The sequence below is a fragment of the Acomys russatus genome, chromosome 20 (assembly GCF_903995435.1).
Source record: "Acomys russatus chromosome 20, mAcoRus1.1, whole genome shotgun sequence".
In the NCBI taxonomy this organism is placed as follows: Eukaryota; Metazoa; Chordata; class Mammalia; order Rodentia; family Muridae; genus Acomys; species Acomys russatus.
Window position 1 is genome coordinate 54,116,109 of NC_067156.1, and position 15,731 is coordinate 54,131,839.

Sequence of the window (15,731 nt, forward strand, 5' to 3'; positions counted from 1 at the left end):
ACCACTTGACATGGGTGTGGGAACTGAGCTCAGGTCTTTTGTCAGAGCAGTACCTGATCTTATCCACTGAGCCATCCTTCCAGTGCAGTTTTCCAGAGTTTAAAATAATTGGTTTTATGTTAGTTATTCTGTGTTCAAGAATATTTTGCTCTTAGTCATTTAAATTTTATCAAGACATTTTTTAAATGGATCTGGATTTACTCAGTTTTTGAAAATGCATTTTGTTCACTTGAAGGAAACACCTGTCAAATAATATTGCCCTCATCCTTTTTTGCTTCATTAGTGTTAAATATGAATGATAAAGTTGATGTAGACGAGTGCTCTGCCTGCATGTGCACCTGTGTGCCAGAAGAGGGCGTCAGATCCATTATAGATGGGTGTGAGTCACCATATGGGTTCTGCGAATTGAACTCAGGACCTCTGGAAGAGCAGCCAGGCTCTCCAGCCTTTACCCATGATTTTTTTTCTTTTTTTCTTTTTTTCTTTTTTTAATAATACAGAGTTTCTCTATGTAGCCCTGGCTGTCCTTGTCTAGCTTTGTGGACTAGGCTGTCCTCAAACTCACAGTGATCTGCCTGCCTCTACCTCTTGAGTGCTGGTATTACAGGTGTGCACTACTGTGCCCAGCAAAAACAATACATTTATTTGTTTGTTTTCCTATGCATGTTTCTTAGGGACTGTGTGTAAAGGTCAGAGGACAACTTGGAGTCAATTCTCTCCTCCTGTCATGTGCCATGTGCGTCTCCAGGTCCTGAGTTTAGGTCATCAGCTTGGAGGCAATCCCCTTTACCCTGAGCCATCTTGCTGGCCCTTTACTTTTAATCTTCCCTTCTTCTTAGTTTGGATATTTTTCATTTAAGAACATAGAAAATGATTTTTTAAAAAAAGTTAGTTTCAGAGCCATTGTACATTTCTTTAATGGCTTCCTAATCCATGAATCTGTTTGAATCTTTTCTTTTTGTTGCTTCTTTCCTCTGATGTTTATTTTTTTCCCCTTTGGTATTCTTTTGAATTGTACTTTATATTATGGTTTTCTTTTTTCTTTTAATTTCACACATTTTTCTCTATTCGTGATTATTCACAGAATTATAACCTGTCTCCTTGGTTTACTAATGTTTAATAAAGCTAACTTCCTTTCTTTTTTTCCCCTTTCCCTCCTTCCCTTGCCTTCCTTTCTCTTTCTCCTTCCTTCCTTCCTTCTTTCCTTTTCTCTTTGCTTGTTTGTTTGCAACAGTCTTTCATATAGCCTACGGTAGCCTTGAACTCATTATGTGTTGAGGATGATGATCTCCTGCCTACACCTCCCAAGTGCTGAGATTATAGACATGGGCCAGCACACTGAGCAAATGTGGTGCTGTTAAATGTGCTGTTGGGTTCCAGCTCTCAGCAGGAAGTTAGACTTATCTATCTCATCACCAGAGGGAGATGATTTACTATATGTTTACTATAAATAGTAGTTTATAGTTTTTGCTGTTGGACCCATCTCAGCTTTATACCTCTGGTTCCCGTTATGTCTTGCTGTGCCTAATTTAGAAATTAATTTTTATCATAGCTTATATATTGTCTAGGAATAAGCATATATCTATATTTATATATCTTGGTGTGCCACCTTGGGCCATGGCCCTTGGGTAAGAGAAGACTAGGCTAAATAAAGATTAAACCAATCTGTACTTGCCCCTGGAAGTGCAGAATGTTTATTTAATAAAAGTTTTCCAATTCCTAGGATACTTTTTGCAGTAATAACAAACCTCAAGAACATAAAAACACGCTCTCTGGTGGTGGAGATTCTCTGCTTAGAATCAGCACCATTGCTTCAGCCATTGCCGACGTGTCAGTGAGCACTGACCCTGCCCAGCTTGTTGCCATGATGAAGGCTCTCGCAAATAAAGGAAGAGGCAAGACTTCTCAGGACAGCGATACACCAGAGCCCTGTTCCACCACGGCTAATTTCTTTCTTAATGATTTAGAAAAAAGTAACAGATCCAATGCATTTGATATGGAGAAATACCTTGCAAAATCAGACGTTAGTAGCTGCGAAGGTGCACAGGAGCCCTTTTCAAGAGCAGGCACATCTGACATTTGGGATTTATGTTTGCCCAGACAAGAGACTATTCAAGGCATCAGTATGGTAAGTGAGTGTGCTACTAATACAAGGGAACCAGAAGAAGACACAGCAGCTGTTTTCTATGGTGAAAATAGAGAGAGCGATACTCAAGAATCACTCAGAACCATAACCTCTTCAAACTCAGTTCTTACAAACCTAAGGGAGAACAGAAGCCCAGCCACGGGGAAGATGACACACTCCATTGACGGATTACCAGATATGCATAACAGTGAGAGCGCTGCCTCAGTTTCCATTCCAACACCCGGTAGTTACTCATCAATAAGGAACCGCAGAGTACCTTTAGAAAAATGTGAAGAAACACAAGATAATAAAACACACCAGAGGAAAGCAAACTGTGCCAGTGAGACAAGCAGCAGTGACAAGCACGTTACTTTTGAAGAAAATTCTGTAGCCTTATTTAGAAGGGTTGGTAAGTATAGTGATTGATCAAATTTAAACTGTGTGGATTTTGTTGTTTTCTGTTTTTTGTTTTTGTTTTTGTTTTTGAGACAGGGTTTCTTTGTGTAGGCTTGGCTGTCCTGGACTCACTTTGTAGACCAGGTTGGCCTTGAGCTCACAGAGATCCACCTGCCTCTGCCTCCCGAGTGCTGGGATTAAAGGCGTGCGCCACCACACCCAGCCTTTGTTTTCTGTTCTTATTGGAGAGTACTCTTTCTAATAGATTTGAAAACTGCCTCTCCTGCGAGTGGTGGATCTGGCTTTGAAGACCAGGCGAGCTTCAGACCGTCTATATCACCACTCAGTCATTCTCCTACTGACACTTCTGGAAGCTTATCAGGGTAAGTGCTTACCTCAACTTTTATGTATTTATATCTATTATTTGAAAATTTCATATAGGCATATAATATTTTGATCCAATCTATCCCTACCTTGATTATTGATTTTAAAAATTTATGCTATATATTGGAAACTTAAATGATAAAAAATTGTAAAAAAAAAGAAACATCTCTCATTTTTTAGGTTCATCTCTTTTTTTTGAGGAGAACGTAACTTTTTCAAGACAGTGTTTCTCTGTTTAATAGCCCTGGCTGTCCTGGAATAGGTTCATCTCTTAAAGGTAGTCCCTAAATACTTTTTGAATTTCCTTAGTTTAAAAACAGTTTTTCTTTTTTGAAATAGGGTCTCTGTGGTTGGCCTCAATAGAGATCTACCTGCCTCTGCCTTCCTAGTGCCATTTCTTCAGTTATTTCCCCACCTTATTTTATATTGAGAAAAGTTGTTGACAGCACGTACAGCTCACTCATTGGTCTGTTCAAGGCAGTAAGCTTTGGCCAGCAGGCCCTTTGGGTTCTTCCTGTCTCTGTTCCCCTTACATACTGCCACACCTGATGGAGTCTTGTTTGTTTTTGTTATTCTTTGCTTTTCTTTCTCTATGTGGTCCTGGCTGTCCTGAAACTCACTCTGTAGACCAGGCTGGCTTCGAACTCACAGAGATCCGCCTGCCTCTGCCTCCCAAGTGCTGGCATTAAAGACACGTGCCACTGCCACTTGGATGCTGCTGTTTTCAGCAATCTGCTGCTGTGGATTCAAACCCACTTCCTTATGATTGCCTGCAAGCACTTTACCCACTAAATAATCTCCCCAGATCTGCTTTTCCTTCTTTGTTTGTTAAAAAAAAAACCAAAAACCAAAAAAGAAAAACCCCAAATGATATGATTATTTCTGTATTTAAAAGAGAAGTAGTAATACTACTGACTGCAAAATGAGCCCATTTTAGTTTCCTTTCTCTTGCTATGATAAAACATTCTGACCAAAAATAACTTTGAGAAAAGTTAATCCAGCTCACCCTTCCAGGTTACAGACAATCCGTCATTGAGGGAAATCAGAGCAGTAACTGAAGGCAGAAATCTTGTGAACGCTGCTTGCTAGCTTACTCTCTGGAAAAAAGAGGCATGCTTAGCTGGCCTTCTTACACAGCCCATGTCTAGGGATGATGCCTTGTAAGGCAGTGAAGGCAGTCCCTTACAGACATGCCCACATACCAATCTGATAAAGACAACTAAGAGTTTTTTTCTCCCAGGTGAGTCTAGGCTGTGTCAAGGTGACAGTTTTGTTTTGTTTTGTTGCGAGACAGGGTTTCTCTGTGTAGCCTTGGCTGTCTTGGACTCGCTCTGTAGACTAGGCTGGCTTCAAACACAACAGCAATCTGCCTGCCTGTGCCTCCCGAGTGCTGGGAAAGTTGACAGTTTAATGCTAACTAGGACAGGGACTTTTGTGTTTTATTCGGTTTAGTATATCATTTGTGTTTTACTATCTTTTTTGTTTTTTGAGACACGGTTTCTCTGTGCCCTGGCTGTCCTGAGACTGGCTCTTTAGACCAGGCTGGAGATCACAGAGATCTGCCTGCCTCTGCTTCCTGAGTGCTGACATTAAAACTGTACATCACTATGCCTGGCCCAAGTATTATACTATCTTTTAAAGATTATTTTACTTCATGTGTATGAGTATTTTGCCCACATATATGTAAATGTACCATGTGTGTGCCTGGTTCCTGAGAAGGCCAGGAGACATCAAATACTCGGTGGAGTTAGATACCCCGTGGAGTTCTAGGCAGTTCAAAACTGCCATGTGGGTGCTGAGAATTGAACACAGGTCCTCTGCAAGAATAGCCAGTGCTCCCCCCCCCCCTTTTCAAGATTGACTGATTGATTTAATTTGTATACAGTGTTCTGGCTGACCACCAGAAGAGAGCACCAGATCTCATTATAGATGGCTCTGAGCTACCATGTGGTTGCTGGGACTTGAACTCAGGACCTCTGGATGAGCAACTAGTGCTCTTAACCTCTGAGTCATCTCTCCAGCCCCATCCAGTGCTCTTAATCTCTGGACTATCTCTCCAGCCCATACTATTTTAATAACATTGAGATGAATAATTTTCCTTTAATTTTAATTCTGCAAATTTTCTTTTTGTAACTTCATAAGAGATCATTCAAATGTTTCTCTGTTGAAAGATACTAATGAACAAATTTGAGGAGCTCCTGAAATTTCAGAGCTATCTACTAACTTTCCCAAGCTGCTTTTTTTTTTCTTCTTAAATCCTGTGTGAATTCAGGCATTATTTCTGAAAAATACTTTTCCTGCTTCATATCCTTCTGCCCTTAGGAGAGAACTCTCATCATACATTTGTGGAATAAATTTTTAAAATGACATTTATTTGTGTGTATGTGGTGCATGCATAGGTGTCTGCAGTTGTACTCACATTCAGTACAGCGCATATGCTTCAGTGTGTGTGGGGAGGTCAGAGGACAACCTGTAGGAGTTGGTTTTCTCTTTCCACCATGGGAGTTCTGGGAATCAAAACTCAGGTCATCAGGTTTGGCAGCAAACACCTTTACATGCTGATCCATCTCAGCAGCCTTCCCTAGGCCTGTCTCCTGAATGCTGGGATTAAAGGTGTGCACCACCATGCCTGGCTTCTGTGTTGTGTTTAATTGTTTTATAATTGCTGTTTGTCAAGTACTCAATAAATTTTTTTGAATGAATAATTGTTATGTGTTTGTATATGGTATTTACTAATGAAAATGAGATGACTTTTTCTTTAGTGATAGTTTACCAAGTAGGTCATCAGCAGAGATATAATTGATCTTTTTAATTAAAGATAGTAAGTTTGACTTGCACACATGACAGGAGTTTTCATTAAATTGACAGTAACCTAACTAAGAGGATAAAGTCAGGGTAAAAGAGAGGGCAACCTCCTGTGGAAAACTGTGGGTGGAGTAAGAGTGCTTAATGAAAGGACTGGAAATACTGAACAGCCAAGAAGACCGTTGAGGGTATGAGGCGAATGCAAGGGAGTCTTTTGAGGCGTGTTATGAAATTCTGACTGTAAGAAAACTGGAAATCCTTGTAAAAGGATTCAAGCAAGCATCAGTTCTGGATGCTGTAAATAGATTATTCTCCATCTAGGGAGCAATGTTTAGTATTGTTGTCCGCTTTTTGTTCTTACAATTAAGAAAAGTGATTGGTAAAGGAAGGACAGCAGGAATGCAAAAATCCTAAGTGTCAAGTCAAATGTCAAACTAAGACCTGCTGCCTGCCTGTTTTGTATGAACCCCAAATTGGGAATAGTTTTTTTCTTTTATTTCTAAAATGAAATAAAATTGGAAGAAGAGTTAAAAAAAAAAGATAGTAAGTTTGTGGTTGAGTTACTTCAAGCTTATGGACAGGAATGGGCATTTGTTTATACAGAATCTAACACCATGCTCCTGTTTTTCTTCCAGATGTGCTCTGGAGTCTCTTGAGTCGGCTCATCACCAGAAGCCCCACTCAGAGAGTGAGCTGTTTCAGTTGACTTGTTCCCATGCTGATATGAGCAGGCTGACTTATGTGTCTGAACAAGAAAACACCTTTCCTGTCAGAGCTGCTGATGAAAGCTCAGAGGGACGTAAGGTGGGTGGCACTTGGACTGTTTCTTTAGTAAGGCTTCAAGACCAAAAGTGTCAGTGATATTTGACTCATACTGGAATTCTGGTCTGTTTAACTTCTATGTTGCTGTTCTGTATCTTTAGAATGAATTAATGTGGGTCTGTATTTGAACTTAAGTGTCTACATTGGCTCCCTTCCATTTCAAAAAGAAGTATCTGACCAAGTTTTGAGAGCAGCATTGATCTACAGGTATAAACACAAATATGTATATTTTTTTAAAAGATTTATTTATTTATTTTATGTAGATAAGAGCTCTATCTGCATGTACACCTACATGACAGAAGAGGGCATCAAATCCCAGTATAGATGGTTGTGAGCCACCATGTGGTTGCTGGGAATTGAACTCAGGACCTCTGGAAGAGCAGACAGTGCTCTTAACTGCTGAACAATCTCTCCAGCCCATAAACACAAAATATTAAGGAGGCACTTTGACATGTCCTTTTACCAAAACACTAGTAGTAGGTTCCCCCTAGAGTCTGTGAGGTTTTGATCAGGGTTACAGTCTCAGGTCTGAATTTCTTCTTGTGGAGCAGCCTCAAATCAAGTTAGAAAGTGTTTGGTTACCCCAGTAACTGTAATGCCAATTTTGTTCCAATGAGTGCATTTCTCCTGGTAGTTCAGTGTTTGTCCACCACTGTATAAGCCCTTGGTGATTTTTCTCCTGTGGTTGGCATCTTTCAATATTGTGAAGGCTAGCCAGCAGGGAGGAAGATTTTGGGTCAGATCAAGCTTCATTTCCCTATACTGTGCAACCAAAGTTTGTTGTGTCTTTAGTAATAGGATTTTTTTTTTTTTTTTTTAAAGTAATAGGTTCTTACTATCTACCTATGGTAAGCAACCAAAACAGTGGTGGTAGCTTGTGTTGTTTTGGGAGTCTCTAGGATCTCCCTGACCATTAGCTAATAGAAAGGTATTCTATACCTGTCACTGGAATTTTCAAACCCATATCTCCTGGGGGAAGCATTGTTTGTTCATGTTCAAACTCCTTTTAAAATAAACTTACATTTTTATTTAGTTTAGAAAGCAGTGGGGCTCTATTAGCTTTTTGGGGCCGGGTGTGGTGGCACATGCCTTTAATCCCAGTACTCGGGAGGCAGAGGCAGGTTGATCACTGTGAGTTTGATGCCAGCCTGGTCTACAAAGCGACTCCAGGACAGCCAAGGCTACACCCAGAAACTCTGTCTCCAGAACCAAACGAACAAAACCAAACCAAACCAAAACCATAAGCCTTTTGTTATGTATCCGTAGTTTAAAGTAATCTATTCCTGTCCATCTTCCTCTGAGCCTCTGTTTTCTTAGCACAGTGTTTAGCTGTTGAATGATGGGGCCTGGCAATCTTTCTGTTGCTTTCTTGGATTACTAGCCTTCCTTAATCCTATTTTCTTCACCTTTGTGAAGGTTTATGGTATGAAGTCAGTGCTTAGCACTTAGTAACTCAGCACTAAGGACATACTTCTTTGTTACTGTCAGTAACTGACCAATAATCTGGTCTGTATTTACTGTATCTTTGTTTCTAAAGCTTTGGTTTGGGAGTAACTTCCAGTGCAACCAAAAATAGTAAGTGAGAGTTAAATGTGCTCCTGTGTGTTAGTGCTAGACTGTTCATCTTTCAGATCTATAGCTGTTACTCCTCAGGTTGTACATTATAAAGAAAAAAAAAAAAAAAAGAGCCATACCATACTTTAGAAATTGGAAAAGGCTTAGTATTCACAAAAATTAGTGTCTTTAAGACTTTAAGCATATTTAATGTAGTTTAAACAAATAATAGGTATGGGAGGGTTTGGGAACTGGTTTTGTACATATTCCACCTCATGTTTATATCATTTGATAGCTTCTCTGCTCCTTGCTCTTTTATTTACTAATTTATACTATTTTTATAAAGTTAACAAAGAATCTATTAATTAGATGACTGGTTTTTTATGTAAATGTTTTAGATGTAATTGGTGTTTTTCTTTCATTTCCCTTCTGCTGTAAGACTTTTTATAAAACAGTGGGTGCAGTTTTCATTGTAAGGTTGCATTTTATATTTGTAGTTATTTTCCTCTGTGCACTCTGTGTTTCAGGATACCATGTAGATTTCACTTTGAGATTTATACCATCATTGTCTGAATCTGTTATATTTTGTTTAATTTATGGATTATTAAAAAAATAAAATTTGTCACATTTAGAGTGATCTCACCAGTGAGTTGAGCACCACAATTGTTCGAGCCAGTCCAACCCCATCAGAGGAACAAACTGTAGAGGAACTAAGAGACAAAGTTCCAGGTCAGAATGCAGAAAAGGTATTGTTGCCATGTATTAGCCAGAGTGAATCTGGTTTAGGAAACATAACAGAAACTCCTTCTCTGAGGAGCAGCTTTGAAGATGGAGAACCTAATGTTACGTCAAGTCAAGATATTTCTTCCACAAGTCAGGAACCCTTGGGAGCCAGTAAGGTGGATTCAAAATCTGGCCCTAGTGAGCAGAACCTGATTGGTCAAGCTCTCCTGAACAAGCCAGGTCTGAGCTGCTGGGCTGGGCCAGCCATATCAAACCTCCCTGTATTAAGCCAGAAGGCTGTGGACCAAGGTCAAAGACTAACATCTACGGGCCTGTCAACTGCCAGCAGTGACTCTAGCAGCCAGATTCCTAGTCTGGGCACCTCTGGAAACCAGCAGAATCTTGCACCTCACATTTCAGCTCATGCTTCTGTTGCTAAGGTGCAGACGCGGCCTGCTGTTTGTCCTGAGCTCTGGACTGGACATTGTCTGTACACAGCTCCTGTGGCCCCACAGTATCTGGGGTCAGTGTCTTCATCTGGGCATGCCGCCTTGCCTCAGTGCCATGCAGGCAGGCAGGCCTCTGGGACTGCAGGGTGTTCTCCTTATCCTCCTGTTGCACCACAACATGTGGCTTCTGGGATGTGCTTTGGACCAAACCTTGCCGCTGAGTTGATGGCTCCCTCTTCTATTTATAACCTATGTTCTACTGCTGTACACCAGAACCTGCTGAATACAGCAAAGCCGTTTCCTGTGCAGTCTGTTGGTACAAACTATGAGACTGAACCCTGGGACTCTGGGATGATGTCTGGATTTGGTAAGATGCCTGTTCTTTTCCAGTATTGCTTGTTGTTACCTAAAGGTTGAATTTTCTGAAATGGGCCCACAAAGCTAGCTTGTTTCAAAGAAATGTTGGTTGGAATTCATTTCTTTAAAATTTTAAGATTTATTTTTATTTATATGTGTATCTTTATAAGTGTATGCACACATACATGTGCAAGTGTCTGCGTAGGCTAAAAGATGGTACTGGATCTCTTGGAGGTGGACTTTCAGGTGGTTGTGGGGTGTCTGATGGAGGTGCTGGGATTTGAACTTAGGTCTTCATTACTGAGCTAGTTCTCTTAACTGCTCTCCAGTCCCCCTCTTATCTATCTATCTATCTATCTATCTATCTATCTATCTATCTATCTATCTATCTATCCTGCCCCTAAAACAAAAACAAAAAAACAAAAACCCCAGGATCTCAGATTGGCCTCACACTTACTATGTAGGGAAATTGACCTTGAGCTTCTGTTCTTCCTGCTTCCACCTTCCAAATGATGGGATTATAGGCACGCATCACGTAGTTTATTTTGGGCTGTTTCTTACAAGCTCTTGCTTTGTCTTATATTGAGAGCATCAGAAGTTTCCATGAATGACTACTGAAGTTGGCTTAGAACAACAGTAAAAATCTGTATGCTGGTAGTTTTTAAGGTCATTGTCCTGATGTTTCTTTTCCTCTGTACTGTATTTGATTTTGCTGTTCTTTTAATTAGGAAGTGTCCTCTTTAGGATCATGGGGGTGATATGATAATAGTAAGAAGCAGAACTGTGCTCTCATCTCCAGCATGCTCTTCTTGATGACAGACAGGAGCAGTATGGATTGTATATTAGCCCACCTGACTGAGGAGAGGGGAAAGGCTGATGACAGTGCTGTGAAGACAGTGGGTAGCCAGGCACACCTGGAAGTAGAGCGTCTGGGGCTTCTCTTTATGTGTCAGTGGCTTATAACTTTCAAGAGAAAAGGGGCATCATGGCAACAACAAATATATGATTTGCTGTAAATTCTGAGTTTCATTAGCTTTACTTGTGTTGATTGTTTTTCCTAGAGCTCTATAGAAGAGATAGGAATTATTGGAAGCTTCCAAGGGGTTTTTTTTTTTAAGATTTTATTTATTCATTTTATATATTTGAGTGCTCCATCTGCATGTACACCTGTAGGCCAGAAGAAAGCAGTATAGGGTTATAGATGGTTGTGAGCCACCATGTTGTTGCTGGGAATTAAACTCAGGACCTCTAGAAGAGCAGACAGTACTCTTAACTGCTGAGCCATCTCTCCAGTCCATATCAAGAGTTCTTACACTTGGGGCCTGTTTTATTCTATAGCTCTTGGAGTACAATCAGGTAATCCTGTATAATCGTTTCTTTTTAACCCATATTGCTTTTAATGAGATGTTTAGTGTAACTTGTATTTTTGACTTACTCTTACGCAGGGAATGCCCGAGTACCCGAGGAACTGAGGTTTCCTCATGCTTGCTGTGTAGGTATTGCTTCACAGACCCTCCTTAGTGTCCTCAACCCGACTGACCACTGGCTACAAGTCAGCGTCAGAGTTCTCAATATTTGCATGAATGGTGAGAAGGTAAGTTTTCTGTGTCTTCTCATTGGGCTTCACAGTTGCAGTTTAAGGAAATACTTGACTTCCCTCTTAATCCCCTTAAAAAATAACAAAATACTTTTATTCTTTGATAATTTCATACATACATATATACTGTGTATTTTGGTTCCCCTCTCCCTAACAACTTCTAGTTCCACTCTTCTTTTTTCCCTTTTTCTAGTGATTACATTTTTCTCTTGAAAGCTTTTTATATATATGAGTGCTTTGCTTGTATGTATGTGTGTGCACTAAACGTGTGCATTGCCCACAGAGCAGGTGTCAGATCCTTGGATCTAGAGTTATAGGCAGCTTTTGAGCTGTTATGTGGGTGCGGGGAATTGAACCTGAGTCTGATGCAAGAGTGTTCTTAGCCACAGAGACGTCTCTAGTCCCTCTTTTGGGGGGTGTCAAAGCTAATCTGAAAGTGGTTATTGGCTGCTAGCAGTCATGCTGCTAGTGGATGAGTAGCCACATCCGGAGCTTGAGCTCACGTGCCTCTACCCACGGAACCATCTTACTGTCCTCCTTTCTGTTTTTGTTTCTTTTTATTTTTACACAGACTATCTATGTAGCCCTACCCGGCCTGCAGCTTGCTAAGTAAATCAGGCTGCCCATGATTTTTGTGTGGTCCTCTTGTGTTTGCCTTCCAAGTGTTAGGATTATAGTCATGCCACCATGCCTGGCTTCTTCACTCCTTTATTTATTTCTAGTCTATTCTCATCTTTTTAACATACATAGAAATATAAATAAGATTCTCTCTGTTTATAAATGGTGGGTATGTGCAGAACCAATGCCTATAGCAGACACATACACTGATGCAGTTAATTCATTTTCTTAGTTGTGAGGCTAGGTCTCAGCTTAGACTTGCTAAATAGCCAAGGATGACTTCAGAAATCTGACCCCCTTTCCTGCCTCCAAAGAGCTGGGGTCACTATGCAGATGTCACTGTGCCCAGCGTTGTTTGTTTTTCATTTTTGTTGTTCACGTAGCACTGGCTGGCTACGCAAATGAGCAGCCTTGGAACGCGGGCCTTGTAAAGCCCCTCATTGCTCCAGCATTTACAGGTTAAGACATCCGAATATGCTTGATATTTTTCATCAGTTTTAATAGTTATTAATCATTATTTCTTATTTATTTATAAAGCCATGTTAATTTACCCTTAACACAATTATTTTAATCCCTGGGTATTTAGAGTTCATGATTTTACTTAATATTATTGAATATAAGTTATTGTCATGTGTCAAGAAAAGATCTAAGATACTTATTTGGGCCTAATCTTCATTTGCCATGAGGGGTATTATTGATTTATCTGCTAATTTTCTTATATGATCTTTTGAAATCCATGGAGACTTTAGTACGTAGCAAGGACCTTACGTGATAAAATACAGCTGATAGCAGAGGTTGTGTGTCTTTCTTTACCCTGAAGTGTAGGTTGTGCATAGGGAGGCTGAGGAACAGGTGAGCAGCTCCTGCTGTGACATGCCCAGGCTTTGTTACTGTGATTTGGCAGCCAACACTGGATGGTTTAATGCCTTTTTCCTTTCAATATTCTTATTTACCTGGAAAGTATATTGTCTCTATCTTAGTTTCTTTTCCTGTTGTGTGGTAAAACACCCTTTGACAGAAACAAAGGCATCAAAGTCAAGGCAGTAGGAGTAGGAAGTAGCTGGCTACATCATAGCCAACCAGGAAAGAGCACTGGCTGCGTGCTCCTGCTCCACTGCCTTTCTCCACACAGACTCCAGGGTCCCAGATCAGGAATGGGTGCATCTTCCCACTCCAGATAAAGAATGAAGATAATCCCCCTCCGGCATATCCAGAACCGCCCCCGCCCCCCACCCTGTGATTGTAGATTTTGAAGTTGACAGCATTAACCGTTACTTCTCTGCTCTGTCTCTTACTTTCCTATCTGTAACCAGATCATTAAATGAGACAAAAATAAAATAACTGGAGGAAAGCATTGTTGGTTGAAGGTGAGATTTGACACAGCATGTAAAAATAGAAATCGTATCCTAGACAGGTTTCTGGGCTGTGAACTCTGTTCAGTGTCATTAGAAAAGTGAGGATAAGTATCCTTTTACCTGCAAATAGCCTAACCAGCCATCAAAAAGCTTTTTGCTTTTGGACTGATTTTATTTTTCAAATAATGGCTTATAAGAGTTGAGTATTTTTTTTTAACACTTAGTGAAGGTCTGTATTTCATAATTTGACAGGGAAAAAGAATCTTAAAGCCAGACATGGTGGCGCACACCTTTAATCTCAGCACTTGGGGGAGGCAGTGGCAGGCCGATCTCTGAGTTTGAGTCCAGCCTGTTCTACAAAGAGAGTTTTGGGACAGCCAGGACTATTACACAGAGAAACCCGGTCTTGAAAAACCAAAAAATAAAATATAAAAAAATAAAATAGAAAATCTTAAAGTAGATGATTAGCCTTGGGGAGTAAAAGCTTTGGTTTTTTTTGTTTTCAAGACAGGGTTTCTCTGTTTTAGCCCTGGCTGCCCTGGAACTCGCTCTATAGAGCAGGCTGGCCTGGAACTCACACAGACCTGCCTGCCTCCGCCTCCCGAGTGCTGGGACTGCAGGTCTGCGCCACCAGCTCCTGTTGATCATTAGCCTTGGGAGGCTCAGCATTTCTAACACACGGTCTTGCTCTTATTCACAGGTGGACCTTTTAACACAAACATGTTTAGTGTTCAAGAATAAGGTTTTTGTAAGACCTCGTGCCACGGAAGAGATAAAAATTCTTTTTATACCTACAAGTTCTGGGATTTTCAGATGTACATTCAGTGTTGCTTCTTGGCCATTTTCAGCAGATGCTGAAACAATAGTGCAAGCAGAAGCTTTAGGAAGCAGAGTCACTCTAACTGCTATTGCTGAAACCCCTGTTATTGAGGTAACATTTGCTAATACTTTATCATTTGCTAATATTTTAATAAAGGAGGAATTTGTGGGCAGATGTGTCATAATGTTTCAAGGTAAATCTTAGTTATTTAAAATTTTTTCTTTTAGAATTAGATTTATTTACTTTTATGCATGTACATATATGTACCACGTGTGTGCCTGTGTAGGACAGAGGAGAGTGTTTGGATCTTCTGGAACTGGAGTTACAAATTGTAGCCACCATATGGATGCTGGGAATTGAATGGACAGTCTGAGAGCAACAAGTGTTCTTAACCACTGGAACTTAGTTCTTAACTATTCCTCCTTCCCCCTGTCCCTCCCTCTTTCCATCTTTCCTTCTTTAAAAAAAAAAAAATCTTACTATTATTTTTTAATACAGGGTCTTAGTGCATAGACTACTAAGAGCTGGCCTCAAACATTCACCTGCCTCTGCCTCCCGAGTACCAGGATTAAGATGTGCACCACCACATCAAGCTCTTATTTTCTTTATTCCAAGAACTGAAATTACTGGGTTTATTATTTTTTCCATAGGAACTTAACTACAAGGATTATAAAGTATAACATGAAGCTACTTTCCCATGGTTTCTCTTGCAAAGTTCCATGGTTCATTTCCTCCTCTCCTTCCTGTTTCTTTCTTCCCATGTTGGGATAATAACCATTAAGTAGATGAGGTACCTGTTGAGATGCAGGGCTCTTGGTTACCTTGTCACTTACCATTTAATTTAACAACGCGATAGTGACTTACCGTTTAAGCCAGAGGTGTGGTGAGTGAAGGGCAAGGCAGCCTTCCTGAGAGACTGGACGGTTGAGAGTCACTCAGGAATTTCCCATAGTTCATCTTTTCCAAGGGAATTAGTTTAGTTTATTTTGTAGGAGATGGAGAAGGGAGGGAACTTGCAGATGGTCTCAAATACTTCTCCATCAGCTCTGCTGTGCTTGTCGTTTTCCAGGTCTAGGTTTCTGCTTTGTCTTGGGTGATGCAGAATACACAGCTTTTCCCTTGGCTACTGCCTGATAGAAACCAGTTACTGTCCCCTTCCCTAGTGTGACAACCAAAAATATCTACAGATATTCTCAATTTTTGCCTATTAAGGTCCTCTGAGAAGAAGTATTTCTAAATTTCTGCATGTTGGCCCATTCCATTTTGCAAGGCTTTTGGACCTGCTCTTGAGCAAATTACATTTTTTAGCAGATAAGAAAAATTATTTTAGGTTTCCATGCCATGTCACGAATGGCTCACAGTGGTGGTTACTTTGTAGTGTCAAGCAGTGTTGGGTCCCAAACCAAGGGTCCTACTGTACTTAACTGGCAAGCTCAGAAATACCAATGTCAACATGTCTAAGCTCTGAGTTTGAAAGACAACTTTGAGAAGCACTTAGGTAGGTGTAATAAGATGCAGTAAGTCAGTGTAAGCTGAGCCATTAGAGTTGCTGTCTTAAACAGCGGGGACTGAGAACTGGGCCGTCTTTTCATCCCTTTTGTGTGAAGTCTGTTCTGACCAGTGTTGATCTTTCTGTTGCTTCTCTTTTGTTAGTGGATTCTAATTTCTTTTAACATCTTTTTGTTGCAGTGTCTCTTTATTACCCTGAGAACATGTGGAAATATAA

At 40.4% G+C, this 15,731-nt stretch overlaps 1 protein-coding gene across 1 annotated transcript in view; it reads left to right on the plus strand.

The window, feature by feature from the left end:
- The window catches only part of Cep192 (centrosomal protein 192), a 92,268-nt gene that overhangs the window by 34,054 nt on the left and 42,483 nt on the right, over nucleotides 1–15,731 (plus strand). Inside the window, 6 exon segments of the mRNA XM_051163511.1 lie at nucleotides 1,724–2,534; nucleotides 2,787–2,904; nucleotides 6,346–6,514; nucleotides 8,719–9,625; nucleotides 11,061–11,209; nucleotides 13,886–14,116. Of these exon segments, the coding sequence (XP_051019468.1) occupies nucleotides 1,724–2,534; nucleotides 2,787–2,904; nucleotides 6,346–6,514; nucleotides 8,719–9,625; nucleotides 11,061–11,209; nucleotides 13,886–14,116 (2,385 nt within the window).